This window comes from Panthera leo, chromosome B4, assembly GCF_018350215.1.
Source record: "Panthera leo isolate Ple1 chromosome B4, P.leo_Ple1_pat1.1, whole genome shotgun sequence".
Taxonomy (NCBI): Eukaryota; Metazoa; Chordata; class Mammalia; order Carnivora; family Felidae; genus Panthera; species Panthera leo.
Window position 1 is genome coordinate 83,238,791 of NC_056685.1, and position 19,899 is coordinate 83,258,689.

Consider the following 19,899-nt stretch of genomic DNA (forward strand, 5'->3'; position numbering starts at 1 on the left):
ACTAGATTTAACTCTCACTAGCATTAAGAACCTAAATTCTACTCAATGTCTTTTTACAAATCCCATTTCAAGAAGACACAGGACCTCAAGTACCCCTAGCACTGGTGAACCAGTGACAGAGCAGAAAAAGTATAATGGGTTTTGAGGTCAGGCAGAATTTCAGCTCTGTCACTTCTGAAAAATGTTATTTCAGGCAAGTAACTTAACATCTCTTAGCCTCGGTTTTCTTATATTTAAAGTGGAGCTAATAACCCCCATGTATACTGGGTTGTGGAGAGGATTAAAAGAGATAATGCACAGAATGTGTTTAGAACAGAATCTAGGTCAGGGAAACACTCAAAAGAAATAACAATTAATGTATTTATTATTAATATCACGGACCGAAAATGCATAGAGCCTACCCTACTATGGATCAAGCCTGATGCTGAGAGATGAAAAGTTCGTAATATGGACAGATTCTACTCCGCCCCAATGTGCCTCTAGGCCTGAATAATTCCTGATCCACAGAAAAAGGGTTTTGGGAAAATGGAGAGAAGGGCATCAGGATGGAAAGGCTCTTTCTGATTTTTAAAATTTTGTCTTTTTTTAAATATTTCATTGTTTTCAATCAGACCCAGCGTGTTTGTCCACAAAAGATAATGGCGTTTTTCTCAAAAGGACTCCCTCAAATACTCAAGTAGCAAGCAGGAAAAGTCCTGGTCTCGAGACCATACGATATCCCAAGAAAATTAATTTTGACTCTAGAGGTAAGATATTATTATAGTTATCATCAATTAGCAAGACTCATATTGGCTCTACCCAACCATGCTCTTCAAATCTTAATCCTGGTTCTCCACCTAACCTCCTCTGGAGGTCAAACAGAGGCTGGCTGGATCTAAATGCTGTATATGGCTGGGAAAACTATCCCCAAACAAAAACTTACTATCTGAAGAGTAGGCTAGAAGTCAGGGCAACAGCCAGGCCCATGAGTGAAGCAATAGGGCAGACTGTTCACGTTTTATTCCCACGGGAATAGATTAAAAAGGGGATACTGCCTGAGATTCCCAGCATCAAATGTCAAATCAACTCACTCACCTTGGTGGAAGGAGTTGGGAAAATAAGGAGTTTGCAGAAAGGGATCAGAAACATCTTATAAGTGGGTAAATTACATCACAACTTTGCCAGTCCAAGGCTAGCCCTGAGCTAGGATAAGACAGAAGTGGGATAAAATAACTTTTAATGGTTCCCAAAGAAATTCCTAACTATTAAAGAAAAAAAAGAATGAAGCCGTCAGCTGAATCAAGGCTGAAGCAGGGAGGAACCTTGCTTTGTCCCCAAATGACCTAGAGTTAGAAGTCAGTGGCAGAACCAGGGAGTTCCAGGCCAAATGAGGAAACCCAGCAAAACTCAGCACCATGTCTCTCTGGGGCTAAGAGGGCGGCATTCAGCTCAACAAATGTAGTCAGTCCTCAAAATTAAGCCACAGCCAACTGAGTAGAACTCAATACATTTCTCCATACTAAGATATTTCGAGTTTTCTTTATCCCACAAAAATTCTTCTCCCCTCCCAGTTTCTCTTACTGCAATCTCTCTGTATGGCCCCACCCCTTTCCATTCTTCACCTGGTTATCATCTCGGTCCATACTGGCATCATCTCTCTTGAGAATGAATCTCTGTTGAAATTCTGTATTCTTCTCATCCTTTATATGTTCTGAGAATCTCTGTTCAGGGCTGGTTTGGGAGAGAAATGTAGAAAGAAGGAAGGAAAAAGACCCTTTTGTTAGGAAGCAGACCTTCTAGTATAGCACTCTTAAAAATTCCACAATTCTCCCTCAGGGGATTTCTGGAGTCACACATCCACAAAGCCACAGTGAAATCCTCAAGGTCTATTCTTTGTAAGCTGTCTTCCTCCAAAGTTATACCTGTCCTATCAATAAAGGTGAAGAGAGGCCAGGGGCCAGCCTTCACAAAACACAAGTGCCTCCTAGAATCTATCTCTAACTCCTCACAAAGAGTAGGAATTGATAATATAACCCTCCACATTGTCCCCTCCCCAGAAAGAGACATCTTGATCCTACACCTTCCTCTTCCACGCTAGAGGCTATCCCAGGAAAGTCTTCCAATCTCTTTCCTCCCTTACATTCTTGTGTTACTGGTTTTGTTGATGATGACAGCTTTTCCAGTTTGATCAACATTGTGGTCCATCCCAAAATAGGCAGCTACCCGGTGTAATAGCATCCGGTGATATGAGGTCATCTGAGGGAACTTCTTGAACTGGTTACTGAAGGGAAACCAGGGGGCGGGGAAGTGAAATAAGGAAAAACAACAGCAATAATAAACAATTGTAATTTTTCTTACAAGTGTCTAAAGTGGAGAATTTCTTAAGAGGAACAGACTTATTATAAGGAAGATAGATCCTCACTCAATGGGAACCAAAAAGGTTCTCTCAGCTTCTTTATCTATAGCATTTTGTAGATCACTCTGATCCACTACCCTCATTAAGACTATTCCTAGGTTTCCCCTTCCTGTATGGTATTCTACAAAGAAAAAAGGGAGAATTTGAAGAATAATTAAATATGGGACAAGGGCTAGCTACTGAAAAGATATCAATTCTTTTCAACTCAAGTCTATGCAATAACTTAAAAACCTTGCTTGGTTTTCACAATATACTTTTTAATTCATTCTGATTACTTCTCCCCAATTTCTTTTGGTTCCCAGTGAGTAATTACTTTAAAATTCAGACTTCAAGGGAAATATGAAAGGGGGATATCCTAAAGTTGTACCTAAATTTCTTTTCAGTGCCCCCTCCCACCTTTAAATGTGTATTTCGTTCAAGTAACTTACTTGTTGTCATTAATAAATTCCAGAATCTCCTGTTCTAATTTTAGCAGCATCATTCTGTCCCTGTTTAGAAAAGATTAAAACAAAACAAAACAAAAAGCAGCCCTCCCATAGACATTGAAAGCATTGAAACCTGCACACTACAGAAGCTGAAGGGAGGAATAGATCCAACCCCCAATAGCAGACCAATAACGTAGACAGACCTCACGGGCCTGTCTTATATTACTTTAAAAAAGAAAAACAATCAAGTAGAGAAACAATCATTTTGCAGATCCTCCTAATCATGTACTTTGTTTTCCTTATCAGAAACCTAATTCTGCTGGCAGCTATGTTCCTTTAAACACATACTTTACGCTTATAAAATCGAATCAGTAGTCTACATTCTATCTGGTTATAGATGTATATTTAGTTTTTATACATATCAATTTTTTTTCCTGTACTTTTAAATCATACTCCCAAGCCTTTAGATTTCTTTGCCTCTGCATTCTCCTTCCACAGAATTTGTCTCAACTCTTCTGAAAGCAGACACCTCAACACGAGGGTACTATGAATCCCTCGCAGAATATAAAACTATACTGGAGGGAAATGGTGGGGGAGGGGGGTGGGAATCCTAGATTCGAGTAATGGAAAAATTTTGAGAAGCTGCTTGACCTCTTAGGTATTCTGCTGGGCCCTGCTATCCCCCTTCCATCAAATAATGTTTTTACCTTGGGTTCTTTTTCAGTGTATTTACAAGAAATTCATGTAGGTCTATTCCAGTGGAGTCTGTATATTCTTGGCTGGAGTCTAGAACCACCACAACAAAAGAAATTTAAAATCAATGAAACCACCTCACATGAAATCTAATCATAAGCAGAAGCCCACAATTCAATGAGGGTTTTAGCTTAAAAACCAGAATGATGCTTGATTTACCAGCTCCTGCCCCCAACTCCCCATGACAATGATGGAAGGTAGAATCTGGGTCACAGTGTTGCATCAGTATTACACTGAAAAGCTACCTGACTGTAATTAAAATTTGCTGAATGTTTTAACCAAAACAAAGCAAATTTTATTCTAGTTAAAGAAAATAAATTCCAGGTAAGAGCAGCTGGGGCTGAATTTTCCAGAATCTCAGCAAACAGCTTCAAATGTTATTTATTATTTATTTATTTATTTATAAAAATTTAATCCCAAGATTGCCTTTTCCTCTCAACTATAACTTCTGTGGAGCAGGTATTTTTGCTACCAGCCCAAGAGTTTAAAACCACAGACAGCTTAATAATTAGATACAAACCTGATTTAAAAAAAAAAAAAAAATCACTCTAAGCATCCCCAAATCAAAATATAAACGGTATCTGGAGGATCTGCTACTAGTGATGAATCATGTCACTACTTATTCCACAGCAGAAATAGAATCAGAATTAACTACGATGACTTCTTATAGACAGTGCCAACATTAACAGAGTAGCTCTCTATAGCATGTTAGCCCCTAAGGCAGGGTTGGCTAAATCAGCAAAGAAAGTAACCTACCTAGTTAGGCACCTCCCCAAGTCAGCAAGACACTAGGAACTGTTGGACCAGTAAGGTCAGCAGGTTCCAAGATGGAAGGAAAAGACACTACAGAGCCAGACCATAGGACACAAGAGAGGTGGGGAAAGTCCTCACCTCTAGAAAGCATCTTCCTTGGGACCTTTTCTTTGTTTTTCTCCTTGTCTTCCTTTTCAGAGACATCCTTTGTGGATTTTTCTTCCTCTTTGTCAGAGGGGCAGCTGATGTGCAACTGAATTATATCCTTAGACAAGAGAAAAGAGGAATATTATCAAAGGAGGAAAAGAATTTCAATTCTCCCACAGGATTTTACTCTCCCTTGAAATGTCATAGAAGGGAAATCTTCAGTTACAGAAGATAGTATTTTGTTGATTAAATTGTCTTAGCTTTTGTTCTACCAAAAGGGTGAAAAGCCAAGCCTTTTCTGCCAACGATCACAGCCACTATATGGAGAGCTCAAGTTACACTGGCTGTTCTTGGCATAGAAACTGGACAGATACGGTTCTGATCGCCAGAGGGAAAAAGTGTGGGTGGGAAAACAAGATTCAACCCTGGGATCTCATCTGCATCATCTCAGGTGGTCCAGGTGTGAATACCTATGCTTCATGTTCTCACCCATGCACCCTGCTTTACCACAACCACCTGTTTTGAAGCCCCTTCTACCCTGGTTTCCAGGCCTAATGCTGATGCTGTGGTTGTTATACTACAGTTTACCAAACAATGGCCAAACTCAAAAGTTACACTTACTCTTATAAAGGACATACCTGGGTTTCCAGTGGCCCATCAGCAAAAGGGACAGAGGACTCCTCACACACTGCCAGGCTGCGTACCAACTTCAGCTTGGAATTAGACTGAAACGAACAAACAAACAAACAAACAAATATATATATATTACTCACTTGGTGGACATTCAGAAAGCTTTTCACTGAACGAAGGGTATCCTCTTTGGCTCTGTTAGTTGCTGCTTCCATTAAGTAGATAGAGGTTTTTTTGTTTTTCCCTTCAAACAGGCCTTACTCGCCAGTTCCTGATTTACTTCAAAGATAATTCCCCTGCTTACATTAGTAGACATATAAAAACAAAATGGCTACCTTGAAAAGATGACAGGAAAACCACTTCACTTAGCTTTCTCTACCTCCTTTCTCTACCAATTTCAGATTCAGAGGTTTACTGAAAATACACAGTAGCAGAGCTTAGTAGATACTGGATTTAAGAGCCAGAAGTCCTAGCTTCAACTCCTGCTTTTGTGCTCATGAGCTATGAGAGACCCTGAGCAAACTACTTGACCTCTCTGGATCTCTGTTTTTCCCTCAATGAAATGGGGATAAAAATACTTAAAGGATGGCTTGTGAGAATTAAATGACATAAACTATGTTAACACAGTGCCTAGAACAGAGTGATGATAAATGCTAAATGACTCTAAATCTGAGGTGGCAAGGGTATGGAAAGAAGTGTCTGAAAAGAGTAAAGAGAAAGAAATTTTTATAACATTTGGGATTTAACATGGTAAGAAGCTAATGCACTTGGTTTACTTTCGCCGGCTAAAGAATACTTTGCAAATCATTGCTCTCCTAAGGATCCCCAAAGCCAAAAATTATAGAATTGACTCACTGGAAATCTACCTATAAACATTTACTAAGAGTTCTTATAATAAAATCAAGGTTTACAGTAAATATAATAGCACAAAACATGGCATGTGTGTTCTGGGTTGTGCAGTATAGTGCAAAGAACTCGCAAGTGTGAAGAACTGACTTCAAGCCAAGTTCTGCCACTTACTAATGAATATCTTGTCAAATTCACTCAGTCTCTATAAACCCAAGTTACCTAATCTGTAAAATGGACATAACAACTGTCTTACTTATCTCAAAAAGCTTGGGTGGAAATTAAGTAGAAGTGAACACCTTCTGTTGTAAAGTTTAACATCAAGCCCATCACTGTGGATTTAGGCCATGGCAGGCAAAACACAGACTCAATTTATCCTATGTGTGGTGTTCAAATCCAAGCCACATACTGTCTGAGCCACTCCCAAATTCTGCCATTGCTTTTTTGGGGGGAAAGGGGGTGGGGTAGACACCCTTAATTATTACTCTGGTGACAATTCTTCTCACTGCAAGAAAGGGTTTTTTGTTTTTTTTTTTTAATTTTTTTATTTTAGAGAGAGAGAGAGAGAGAGCATGTGTCAGTGGGGGAGAGGGGGAATAGGAAGAGAGAAAATCTTAAGCAGGCTTCACACTCAGCATGGAGCCCAATGCAGGGCTTGATCCCATGATCCTGGGATCATGACCTGAGTTGAAATCAAGAGTTGGACACTCAAGTCACTGAGCTACTCAGGTGCCCCAAGAAAGGTTTAATATTTTATTGTTCCCTCAACTAAAATTAAAAAGCCATCACACACTAACACATATAGTCCTCCCTGATAACGCTGCTCAAAATAGTCTGTGATGTGCTAATTTTATCAAAAAATGATTAAAAACAAAATCCTCCTCCCTGGCCCAACCTAAAAAGTACCCCCCCTCCGCCCCGCCAAAGGCTGTATTTTTAGGATGTCCAAAACTGTTGAGTCATTTCTACTAATGGTGCAGGATTTATCTTGAAGGGTAAATGGGAAAAAAATGTTGGAGGGAAAAATAGCACTCATAGTACTCCTAGAGAAACCAGAGGTGAGGAGAGAAACTGGCTTTCCAGCAGAACCAGTACCAATGTGCTCAGGCTTTGTGACAGACTACAGCTGGGCATCAGAAATAGACTGTGGCTGAACTAAAGGTAATGGAGAAAAATAAAGCCAGACCCTCCAATAGGAAATGTGTGCATGTGTGTGTGCACATTCACAATTAGAGGATAAAGTGCAGGCAGAAAAACTTTGCCTATATATAATCCAAATAAAGTAGATATTAATGATAAGTCCATTGTGAAATGTATTACTAATAACAGTAGAAAAGAAGCTACAGTAGTCCCCTCTTATCGTCTGGGATACTCTCCCAAGACCCCAGTGGAAGCGTAAAACTCTGGATAGTACTGAACCCTACATATATTATGTTTTTTTCCCTATACATACATACCTAAGATAATGTTTAATTTATAAATTAGGCACAGTAACAGATGAACAATAACAACAATAAAATAGAACAATTATACTGTAATAAAACTTATATAACTGTGGTCTCTCTCCCCCCCCCCCCCCCCCAACATCCTACTGTACTGTACTCATTCTTTTTCTTGGGATGATGTGAGATGATAAAATGCCTACATGATGAGATGGAGTGAGGTGCATGCTACAGGCATTGTGACGTATCAGTAGGCTACCAATGAACTTCTGATGATATATCAAAAGGAGGATCATCTACTCCTGGACTATGGTTGAAGTGTGGTAAGTAAAACCATGGAAAGTGAAACCTCAGATAAGGGGGGACTACTATGTAGAGAAAGGGCTCTCACCTTGGCTCTTTTCCTGGCATGACCATGGCTGGATGTCCGCCTCTGTTACAAGGGGATTAGAAAATATTAAAGGTGTAGAAAATCAGCACTTAGGTTAAAAACAATACAAGTTTACAAAGAAAAAGCATTACAATAGCTAAACTATGATGAGAACCACTTGGTGTAGTTGTCCCCCCGTCCCCCTCTGCTACAGCCCTAGTAACTGTGACACGGAAGGGACCACGGGCCACCTATAGACACATCACCACTTACCATGAAGAAAATGAATAGGAAGACACTTACTGGTTAGCCTTCACAGGTTAATAAAAATTACTTTTGGATAAACCACAGAATTCTCTCTTAATTAGGAGGCTTCTGGAAATGTCACTACCATAGCACTGACAGAGTGCTTTTTCCCAAGCATGATCACAGGAGCCTAGTTAACCCATAATGAACAGGCAATATGGTCCTTAATCATCACTTATTGTAACATCTTTATAGGAAAACACATTCAGAGTTCCAACTTGAGATACTCAAAGGACCTGTCCCTATGGCTGCTGATATGGAATGAAGACACTTCTTGCCAAATGTCTCCCTCACTGAGGATGAGAATCCTCCCAGTTCTAAGCACCTGGTTGTGGCTCTTATAGCCTGTCTGGGACAGGATAAAACTAAGGGAGCATGGAAGATATGGACAAGACTTCCAGAGCAAAGGGAGGGTAAAAAGAGTGGGTAAGGAGCAGAATAGAAGCTGAAGAAGATGAAGAATGAGGGCCTGTGGTAGGATGAGGGAAGAAACAACGAATTAATTGATGGGGTCTCTGAACAGCTGCAAAGTCAAAATGGGGGCTTTTGGGAAGAGATGAGGTAGGGTTATGTATGGGATGAAGTACCTAGGGCTTCTCAGATGTTCAGAATGGAACTCACTGCCACTGAAGTATGGAGAGAACTGAGGTTAGGTGGCGAAGGGAAAACAAGACAAAGGCAGAGTACCAGTAGGGTTCTGGGTAGGTGAGGATTTCTTTCCTTTTTCCTCTTTACTAGTTACCAAACAACACTGCCACAATGCAAAATGGAAAATCAGGAAGGCAGATGGAAAAAGTAAGAAATGATGGTGAGTCTGGTCAATGTAAGAGATGTCACAGTAAGGGAAGAGCCATAGTCCAGGAATGTGTCAACTGTTTTTTCAAAAAGGTAGTAACATACACAGAGCACAAACATTCAAGAGGTATAATGAGGGTATATATAATAAGTCTCCTTTCATATCTGTCCCCCAGCCACCTGGTTCTCTCCTAATGACTCAAGTAGTACTGACTTTCTTGTCATCTTTCCATATATCTTTTATGAATATGTAGAAGCTTATTGTACATGTGCACACACAGGCTTTCTTTTTTTTTTTTTTTTAAACCAAATAGATGTATATTGTACACACTGCTCTGAACCTTGCCTTTAAACTTTTTTTTCACAGATGTTATTCTATAGAAGATCTACTGCTTTGCTTAATGTCTAATATGGTATTTCACTCTGTGGCTATCTCATAACTTATTTTACCAGTCCCTTAAATCATGCCATTTAGGATATTTCTGATCTTTCGTTTGTATAAACAATGCTTTAATGACCACATCATTAAGCACATCTACAAATATAGTATATCTGTAGTCCAATTAAAAAAATTTTTTTTAATTAAAAATTTTATAAAGTATTGCCAAATTGCCCTTCAAAGAGATTATTCCAATTTATAACCTTACAAGCAATGTATGAATCTGCTTACTTCCCAGAATGGATAGTTTTCATTTCATTGTCAAACACGTACTTAAAGTCTAATATGTACCAGGCACCATGCTAACTACTGGAGGATACAGAGATAAAAAACACAAACCTTGTCCAAAAGGGACTCATAATCCTGTTGGAGAAGACAGACAAATAGACAATTACAATACAGTACAAATGCATTCCAGAAATAGTTATGCAGTGCTATAGGAGCACATGGTGCAAGTGTCTAACCCAGACCTAGTAATTCACAAACACATACATTCACAGATATTGAGTGCCTGCCAAGAACTGTGTGGGCCTTAGAGATACAATGGTGAGCCCAAACTAACCTAATCCTGGGCTTCACTGAGCTTATAGTTCTGTGAAGGAGACAGAGATAGGCATTACTCAAAGAATTATATACAGTGTAGACCTGCAATGGGTGATTAAGGTTGTCAGGGAAGGCTTCCTGGAGAAAGACACATCTCAACTGAGTTTTGACGGATAAACAGGTATTAGACAGATGCTGGCATGGGAGGTTCAGGCGTTGGAGGAGGCCAAGAAAAGAATACCACATAAGGCATTCTAGGCAAAGAAAGCATGCTTTCTCCAAACTTTTCAGCTCTTACTTATAACAGGGACCAATGAATCAGATAACGCTGAAGCACGGAATGCCAGAGGCGGATGGCTGGCAGGCAAGGGACTAGGTCACAATATGCCATGCTGACAAATCTGGGTCTTGGCCTAGGACAATGAGACACACAGAACGTTTGAAAAAAATGAACATAATCAGATCTCTATTTCATGGCCATCTGTATAAAGCAGTATGGTAGATGAATCCAAAAGGATCATAAATTTAAAGGCAGAAAGCCCAGCTAGAAGGTCATACTCAGCTGGTTGGCTGAAGACAGGTGTTATGTCAGGGTTAATTTGCCCATTCAAAATTCAGTCTCAGAACCTGCCTTTTATAGCACTGTTTGCATATGAAAGACGTTCTGAGTTCCAATTGCTGATTCTAATAATACATCTCACACAGTGCAAGTAATGAAAGTCCTCTTTCTGCAAACTTTCTAACTCCAACTTCATAAGAAGCACTCCCTTGACAGCATCAGTAAGACTCCTGGGGAGACTTCCAGGGTATGAGTCGGGGGGAGGGGCAGGGAAAGGTAGGAGAAAGAGCAGAATTTTTAGTGTTCTTGAAAGGGCACATGATCTGTTGGGAAATGGCGGAGGGGAGAGGGCTTCTGAAGGGTGGGACAAGACTCAAGACTTCTAGAAGGATCAGGAGCTCCAGTAGATGGCAGCAGCAGCTCCACCTGCTCCAGTGGCAGCAACAAGTCAGAGGGGAGGCGAGTTCCCTTCCAACCTCCGACACGATCTATTTGTATATCCAGGTGAAAACATTTTTGAACTGAGTGTCTATAAGTGTGTAACACCTGTACACGTCCCTTCTTTTCTGCCTATCTTCAAGGAGTACACACAACAGGAGTTCAGAACACCTCTTCAAGTGGTCTCCTTAGAATAACTTGGATCCAGAAGTTCATTTAATTACTATCTTCCATGTAATATGACAGCACATAATTAAACATTCATCACTTATCTGTCCTGAGGATTTAAAATTCATTATTGGTATCAGTGGAGGCTGAAAGTATAGCTGGAACGGTGGCAGACTGTCTCTACAAACTCTGGGAGGATGGGTGGGGAATGACAACTCAGATGCAAAAGATAATGGAAAGAAAAGCAGCCAGGACAGAGATCTGGCAAGCTGTTAAGTGGAAAGACAGTAGAAGAACAGGCAGCAGGAGAACAAAATATTTCAGAGAGCTGTCTGATTTTAATTCATCCCTTTATGTTGTTGCTGTTTTAATCTCTTAAGAAGAAAAAGCCTAGATGAATTGGGTTGTCAAAAGAAATTATGTTTCAAGTTTCTAGTGGTTGCCACTGCTTTTTAAACTAACTTCTTACTGTCTATCTCCTAAGCATACAATAAAGACCAGTCTAACCCCTGGGCATGAAGCAAAGGATTTATATAATCTGGATCTAGGTAACACAGGAAACTAGCAGTGACCACAGAAAAGAGAGGACTGGAACAGGTAAACTAGAGGCTCAGAGTCTTAGCTGTCTGGGTATCAAATAGGAGCCCTGGAGGAAGCTCGGCTGGCCATCTACTGCCATCATATCTGCACTGCACTACGAATCTGGAGGGAAAACAACATGGCAACCAAAGAGTGAAATTCTTCTCACTCACTTAGCAAGTGGCAAGTTCAGAGATTATTTCTGACCCAGAAAATGCTGACTGCTTTAACACAACCAGGATATGAATTTAACACTGTGTGTAAAGCCAGGCAGCTGTAATTTTAAGAATTTATTGTATGAGCCATATTATGACTTGTTAAATATGTGTTTGTATACAGCTTATTTTTTGATAGTTCAAAAATATCAAAAGGTAGCAAGAACCAGCGTAACTCAGGTCCAAATGGATTAGGAAATTACTCTGTCTTCTTTAGACTTCACTGTGGACATTTTATGATAAAAAAGGAAGGAGACAGTTCTTGAAAGCTGGAAAATAGGTTTTTAGGAAGAATCAAGTGACTGGCTTCTTACAGACTGCCAATACCACTTATGCTGACCTTTCTATTCTGGTATAATGAGTGTGCATATGATGTACTTCTAATTCTTACCTGTGTCTCCTGACGCAAACTAGTATCTTCACTCTCTTTCTCAGTTTCTTCCTTACTTGGAGTCTTAGATACAAACTTGTTTTTGTTTATAGATTCTTCCACCAGTTTTTTTTCTGATTCTTTCATTATTTCCAGGGTCTCTTGAGTAGTGTTACTGTTAGACATCTTCTTCGATATAATACAGTAGCCTCTATGGACTCCTAAAGAAACATCAGACGCATTAAACAGGAAGTGTTTATCCATACACACAAGACTTGTATTTCACATACTAGTCTGCAGCAGTCACCCTGTAACCCAGAAAAGGGTCTCTGAATAACTGCTGCCCCTGGATTAATTTCTTCTTTTAAAAAAAAGCTTTATTGAGGTAGGGGTGCCTGGCTGGCTGTTGGTGGAATGTGCAACTCTTGATCTTGGGGTTGTGAGTTCGAACCCCACACTGGGTGTAGAGATTACTTAAAAATAAAGTCTTAAAAAAATAATAAAAGCTTTATTGAGGTAAAACTGGCATATGGTAAACTGCATATATTTAAAACGTACAATTTAATTATGAAACATGCACACACCTGGGAAATCATCATTACAACCAATGTAGTGAGCACATTCATCACCCCAAAAGTCTCTGGCTCTTTTGTAAGCCCTTCCTCCCCTCTCCATCACCCACAGCCTACCACTGATCTGCTGTTACTACAGATTAGCCTTCATTTGTTAGAATTTTACATCACACATTACCTGGATTATTTTACCCAGCATAATAACCTTGAGATTCACCAGGAGCCAATTCTGAAGCAATGTAGTATGAGCCCTCTTAGCATTTTATTTGCCCCCCTTGTTTCCTACAGAAATCTGCTCACATTTTCAGCTTGAGCACATGATAGAGTTAACTCACTAGACTCTCTCCAAAAAGAAGAAAAACACCATAAAGCTCTATTCACCACCAGAGAGGACCACTCTCCTTTCCCAAGGGAGAACTTCCACAGTTACCACAAACCACAACAATGTTACCAACTTCAAGTGTCTCCCCCACCAAAAAGCAGCAAAATCAGGAGATGGTTTATAAATTCTTAAATTCTTTCCTTTAGCTTAAGCAAACTGAAGGAGTGGCGAGCTTTGTGGTCAGCTGTCCTTTATAAAAACTGGGTCTCTCCCTAAAGGAAGAGAAAATCTTTGCTTTGTTATTCACTATTTGTTCAGTCATTCTACAGTCTCCCAATGATACAGAGCATCCATACTGCAGGGGCAGCCAGCTCTTCATTACTGTTGACACCTGGGAAGTCCTGTAATGAAGTCAACACAGTAATCCACGCACACACTCAAACACAAGTTTGCTGAGGTTGCTCCTTACATAGATTACAGACTTCAATTCTGAATGCTTCTTTCCTTTCTTTAAAAAGAGAAGACTAGAGGGGCACCTGGGTGGCTCAGTCGGTTAAGTGTCCGACTTCAGACTGGGTCATGATCTCACGGTTTGTGAGTTTGAGCCCCACATCGGGCTCTGCGCTGGCAGTGTGGAGCCTACTTGGGATTCTCACTCTCTCCTCTTTCTCTGACCTTCCTCCACTTGTGCTTTCCCTCTCTCAAAATAAATAAACTTAAAAAAAAAAAAAAGATAAGACTAGAAACTCTCCCAGACTTCATATCTGTTCCATGTGGCCTTAGAAACAGAGCCAAACAAATAGCAATGATTCAAGAAAACTGTCACACCAGGCATTTTTTCCTCTTTCAAATCAGTTTAAACGATAAGACCCTGAAGGCTCTTAAGGAGCACAGGTAATCTCATCCTGGCATAAGTTAAACAGTCTGCAAGATTATTGCTTTGTTCACCTTGTGGTGACTCTTGGGCAGCTGCCTAGAGACTTAGTTTGCACAGGGCTAAATGAAGGCCCTTTAAAAGGCCAGAGAGTCATTCATACAATCACAGTCATACAGTTGAATTTAATATGACAAATACTGGAAGAAAGAAACTACACAATAAAATGGCCAATATTCTATTTTTTAATTAACTGGATCTACTACCTAGAGGATTCTATAAACAGACTTCTACGAACCCACGAAGCTTTATGGATCATTGGCTGTACATGGAGACTGCATATACACATATTTATTTTTTCTCCCATGGGTAAATCAGGCATCCATTGTCTCCAGTTTGAAGTGCAATAAAACCCAGCACATGCCTTTTCCATATCTCTTAGGTGGGAAATATCAATAGAGATCAGAATTGGAAGAGTTCTTAAATATGACTTCATACAATTTCCCCCCACCTCCCCATATCAGACCTCCTTTCTGTACCTTCCTGAGAGGAGCCTACAAGCCACTCCGAGAAAACTCCTGGCACAGTATCATCTCACTATTTCTTAAGCAGTCTTAACTCTTTTACTCTATAGTTTTTCCCTATAATAAGCTATAAACGGTTTCAATCTTGATGCTAAATCTGCTGCGGAGTCCCACAAAATTAAGTTTACTTCTTGTATCATGTAATTGACCTTGAATATTTTTCTTTTTCAGGCTTAAATAGCCTCAAACAGAGTTCTCTGTCAGAAAGAGAATGTGACAGTTGGGGAGTGGGGAAATTGGATGAGGCTGGTCAAAAGACAGCAGCTTCCATTTAGAAGACAAAACGTACTGGGGATGCAAAGTACAACATGATGACCATAGTTAATGCTGCTGTAAAGTATATTTGAAAGTTGTTAAGACAGTAGATCCTGAAAGTTCTCATCACAAGGAAAACAATTTTTTTGTAGCTACATAAGGAGAGAAATGTTAAGTAAACATTATGGTAATCATTTCATGGTATATATGTATGTCATTATGTTGTACACCTTAAACTTACACAAAACTATATGCTCTTTGTATCTCAATTTAAAAAGGGGGACAGTGAAACAGAAAAATATAAAGTGACCGGGTGTTTCTTTTTCTAGGTCTCAATTACCAAATAGGTGTATTTCTTGAAATCAGAATGATAACTTTGCAGCTCCTCTTCACACAGAAGTTGGAAAAGCCTCAACTATCTGGATACCTAGACCAACTTCAGTGTCCAAACACTGTTTTCAGCCAAAGCACTATGGGAAATATCAACCAAACAAAAAAAAGGTCTTTCATAATAGTCACCCATGGAATATGGTCATATATTCCAACTGCAGGGTTTTAAAAATTTTTTATTTATTTTTTTAAGCAGGCTCTATGCCCAATGTGGGGCTTGAACTCAACCCGAGATCAAGAGTTGCATGCTCTACTGACTGAGCCAGGCAGGTGCTCCCCAACTGCAGTTTTAAGGAGCTACATGGTTTTCTTCATTCATTGGGAAACAGAAAAACTTGAGGTTTAGATTCTTAAAAACACCCATAAGACAGTGATTAATGATCCATCCACTTTTAAGAATTTTGACAGGCATTTCCACTGAGACTACCAGCATTTAATGAGCTATAAAAGATAAAGTAATTCTTACTCCAAGGAAAATGCAAATAGCAGAGGAAGAGGTATCCTAGCACACCACTCAAATCTCCCCTTTCTTCCACACTTAACAGTCTAGCCCAGATTTTCTTTTGGTGTTTGCCTTTCTCTGAGGACACATGATCAAGGAAGGTGACCCTATCCCTGAGCCCGAGAAGGTGGGCTAGATCAATTGTGGCAATTGTTTCCTTTTTGTGACTGGTTTGAGAAGGGACAAGTGACTCAATCATCACCAGTGAAATATGAGAGGACTTTGCCAGGTGAGTGGCTTCAAAGAAAGGTCATTCAAAAAAAAAAAAAAAAAAAAAAAAAAAGAAAGAAAGAAAGAAAGGCCATTCACTCTATTTAAAAGAAGAAAAAAAGCCACTAGAAAAGAATGGTTATCTTCTACTGAAGACAGTCTTGTGTGCAGATGATGCAGGACTGCAATATTCTATAAACTCAGAGGATGATAGAGCAGATAGAATAAGCCTGGATCCTTGATGCTGAGATAGAATTAGTCAACCTGGATGGTACCTCCCAACATGTGAGGTCATAAGTCTTATTATCATTTAAGCTCTTTTGAGTTGAGTTTACTGTTCCTTCTAGTCAAAAGCATCCTGACATAGTCAGAAATGGTATGTGAAGAGAGACTGTCTGAACCAGACAGAAAAGCCCAGCTTTAGAAGTAGAAATAATTGACAGAAAGATGATAATAATCAGCTAAAATTTTTGGAGTGCTTACACTGTGTCACTATCCTAAAGTGTTTTATGTATCCTGTTTAATCTTACAACAATCTTATGAGATACATATTTTATTATCACTATTTTATAGATAAGTAAACTGAGGTACAGAGAAGTTAAGTAATGTAAGGTTATTGAACTGGTAAATGGCAGAACAGGGCTCAAAGCCAGAAAATTTGGCTTTAGTTGCTTTCTTAACCTTTATCCAATACTTCCACTAAGGGGACAGATGTTCAAAAACTAGGCAGAATGGAAAGTCCACCAGAGATACAAAGGAGTCATGGAATCTCATAACTGGAAGGGGACTCGGAAGCATTCTCATTTACCTCCATCCTTCTACATCCATAGTCCTTCTCAGTCAGGTTCCTGAATCATCAAATCTGAAAAATGGTCGTCCTGTTTGTATACTTTTAGTGAAGGGAAAGTCTTCTCCAGAAACAAACCTTTTTTGGGGGGAAATTATAAAGAGGCAAAACTCATCTTCCTATTCTTTCTGCCACTGGCCACAGTTTAGTTCTCTGTGTAAGTCATAAAGAACAAGCTTAATCCTGCTACCACGTGAGCCCCATACGGGAGACAACTTTATCTTCTTTTTCTAAATATTCCCAGCCTCTCACTCTCTCTCTTTTTTTTTAGGCATTATTATTTTTTAAATTTAAATCCATGTTAGTTAATGTATAGTGTCGTACTGGTTTCAGCAGTAGAACCCAGTGACTTATCATTTACATATAACACCCAGTGCTCATCCCATCAAGTGTCCTCTTTAATGCCCATGACTCATTTAGCCCTTTAGTCCTTCCTTCCACCCAACAACCCTCCAGCAACCCTCAGTTTGTTCTTCGTATTTAAGAGTCTCTTATTGTTTGCCTCCCTTTTTATTTTTCCTTCCCTTCCCCTAAGTTCACCTGCTTATCTGTTTTATTTCTTAAATTCCACATATGAGTGAAATCATGTATTTGTCTTTCTCTAACTTATTTCACTTAGCCTAATATACTCTGGTTCCATTCCCGTTGTTCCAAATGGCTAGATTTCATTCTTTTTGATTGCAAGTAATATTCTGTTGTGTATATATACCACAACTTCTCTGTCCATTCATCAGTCAATGGCCATGTGGGCTCTTTCCATACTTTGGCTACTGTCGACAGTACTGCTATAAACCTTGGGATGGATGTGCCTCTTCGAATCAGCATTTTTGTATCCTTTGGATAAATACTTAGTAGTGCAACTGCTGGGTCGTAGGACAGTTTATTTTTAACTTTTGGAGGAACCTCCATGCTGTTTTCCAGAGTGGCTGCACCAGTTTGCATTCTCAACAGTGCAAAAAGTTTCCCCTTTCTACGCATCCTTGCCACCATTCTGACAGGTGTGAGGTAGTATCTCATTGTGGTTTTGATTTTTATTTCCCTGATGATGAGTAATGTCGAGCACCTTTTCATGTATCTGTAGCCATCTGGATGTCTTCTTGGGAGGGCTAGGAAGACACTTCTTGGAAAAGTGTCTATAAAATATAGAGGGGACACTCAAAGACAGAAGGGCTTTTTCTCCCTTAATCCATGGCCTAGTAGAAAGAATGTTAAGCAAGAAGATAATAGCTAGAGGCTAAACATTCCGACTTACCCTGTGGCAAAATTCCTGTAAACTTTCCTGTCCTTTACCAATTTGTATATCAAGAGTAAATTACGCCCAACTGATACTCCTAGTTTTTAAATTGTTTAAAATCTGGGGGCTCAGGAGAATAGATAAATTGTTGTATGTTCATGGAATACTGTTAAGTCAGGTCTTCAAATCACATGGTCTTAAGTTTCCTCACCATTTTGCGTCTAGGATAGAAGAAACTATCCTCAAGTTAACAAAGGCTAGTTATAAGAGATAGTGTTATTACTCGTTGAAAAATACACTTATTACTCGTTGAAAAATACACGGAGTTCAAAATTGTATTGCTTGAGCTGAGGCTCTCTTTTGTTCTCCAAAATAACCTTTAACTATGGCCATTTCTAGTCCTGCAATCCTATGTAGAAGTCTCTCCTTTCTCTTGGGGCAACAAATTCTCCAACGCAAAAAGCAAAAGCTGCAGCTGAGGGACAAGAAAAAGACAATTTATTAACTAAAAAAAAAAAAAAAAAAAGTCTTAAGGAGCAAGAATAAAGCTAGTAAGAAAAGGGTTAAAAGCAGAGAAGTAATTTCCACTCTTCATGGGTTACTCAATAGAGAGAATGAAGGGCTTGGGACGGTCAGAAAAAGAAAGGAACTATTTCATATGTAACTTGACTAGAACAAAGCAAAGACATTAATGTCCCAGGAGAGCCAAGATATGTGCTTTCCTACAACCTATTTGTGCACATTGTACATTTCATCCAGGCAAACAGCACAACTTTAAGACAGAATGTCTCCTGAGGACACTCAGTGGCTCAAAGCTGTGGAGAGGGGACTGTCAGAAGTGGGGGGCAAGGAGAGGGTGAGGAAATAGGATCATACAGGGGAGGATGATTAGGAGCCAAAATCTGACAATTTTTTCAGGGAGAATACTGCATATTCCCCATAAATTTTTTGACTGCCAAGGTAAGTACCTTCCAGAGCACAGTGAAATTGTATATCCTTCCATCAACTCATAAACAACTTTCTAGGCACGAGGCCAAAAAGAATTTATTATATAGGGGACACTCAGAGACAGAAGGGCATTTTCTCCCTTTTAATCCATGGTCAAGAAGAAAGAATGTAAGCAAGAAGGTAAGAGGTAGAGGCTAAAAATTCTGACTTACCCTGTGGCAAAATTCCTGTAAACTTTCCTGTCCTTTACCAATTTGTGTATCAAGAGTAAATTATTCCCAATTGATATGCATATTTTTTAAATTGTTTAAAATCTAGGGGCTCAGGAGAATAGATAAACAAATTGTATGTTCATTGAATACTGTGCCACAATAAAAAAGAATGAACTTTTGGTGCTTGCCTTTCTCTGAGGACACATGATTAGGGAAGGTGACCGTAGCTACCCCTGAGCCCTAGGAGATGGACCTTAATTAGGTACACCAACTATGGTAACTGTTTCCTTTTTGTGACTGGTTTGGGAAGAAAGTGACTCAATCATTACCAGTGAGACTAGGGAACTTTGCTGGGCATATTACTGAAATACACAAAAACATGCATGGATCTCAAAATTATTATGGTAAGTAAAATAAAGCAGAACTCAGTTCAAAAAAATACGTAGGTCCATTTATAAGAAGTTCAAGGACAGGCAAAACTAAACTATAGTGATTTAAATCAGAAAGTGCTTGCTTAAGCACTATCAACAATAGTCAAAGTATGGAAAGAGCCCAAATGTCCATCGATGAATGAATGGATAAAGAAAATGTGGTATATGTATATACAATGGAGTATTACTCGGCAATCAAAAAGAATGAAATCTTGCCATTTGCAACTTAAGTGGATGGAACTGGAGGGTATTATGCTTAGTGAAATTAGTCAGAAAAAGACAAAGATCATATGAATTCACTCATATGAAGACTTTAAGAGACAAAACAGGTGAACATAAGGGAAG

The 19,899-nt window shown here is 39.3% G+C and overlaps 1 protein-coding gene and 1 long non-coding RNA gene across 33 annotated transcripts in view; one reads left to right on the forward strand and one right to left on the reverse strand.

Moving 5' to 3' along the window:
* Positions 1-19,899, forward strand: part of LOC122224733 — a 67,584-nt gene that overhangs the window by 40,445 nt on the left and 7,240 nt on the right. For 3 of the 4 annotated variants that reach the window (XR_006204904.1, XR_006204903.1, XR_006204906.1), the window contains 2 exons: positions 612-746; positions 7,579-7,714. This is a non-coding gene — a long non-coding RNA (uncharacterized LOC122224733). Of the gene's footprint in view, positions 1-611; positions 747-7,578; positions 7,715-8,805; positions 9,129-19,899 lie in introns of those variants that run through there. The other variant, XR_006204905.1, reaches the window with a different exon arrangement.
* The window catches only part of R3HDM2 (R3H domain containing 2), a 162,208-nt gene that overhangs the window by 33,368 nt on the left and 108,941 nt on the right, over positions 1-19,899 (reverse strand). For 17 of the 29 annotated variants that reach the window (XM_042946946.1, XM_042946944.1, XM_042946953.1 and 14 more), the window contains 9 exons: positions 12,195-12,394; positions 9,641-9,664; positions 7,783-7,824; positions 5,112-5,198; positions 4,465-4,591; positions 3,528-3,606; positions 2,824-2,883; positions 2,120-2,260; positions 1,602-1,710 (listed from right to left, as the gene is read on the reverse strand). In XM_042946946.1, the coding sequence (XP_042802880.1) occupies positions 1,602-1,710; positions 2,120-2,260; positions 2,824-2,883; positions 3,528-3,606; positions 4,465-4,591; positions 5,112-5,198; positions 7,783-7,824; positions 9,641-9,664; positions 12,195-12,394 (869 nt within the window). The remainder of the gene's footprint in view (positions 1-1,601; positions 1,711-2,119; positions 2,261-2,823; positions 2,884-3,527; positions 3,607-4,464; positions 4,592-5,111; positions 5,199-7,782; positions 7,825-9,640; positions 9,665-12,194; positions 12,395-19,899) is intronic. The other 12 variants (XM_042946947.1, XM_042946939.1, XM_042946958.1 and 9 more) reach the window with 3 other exon arrangements.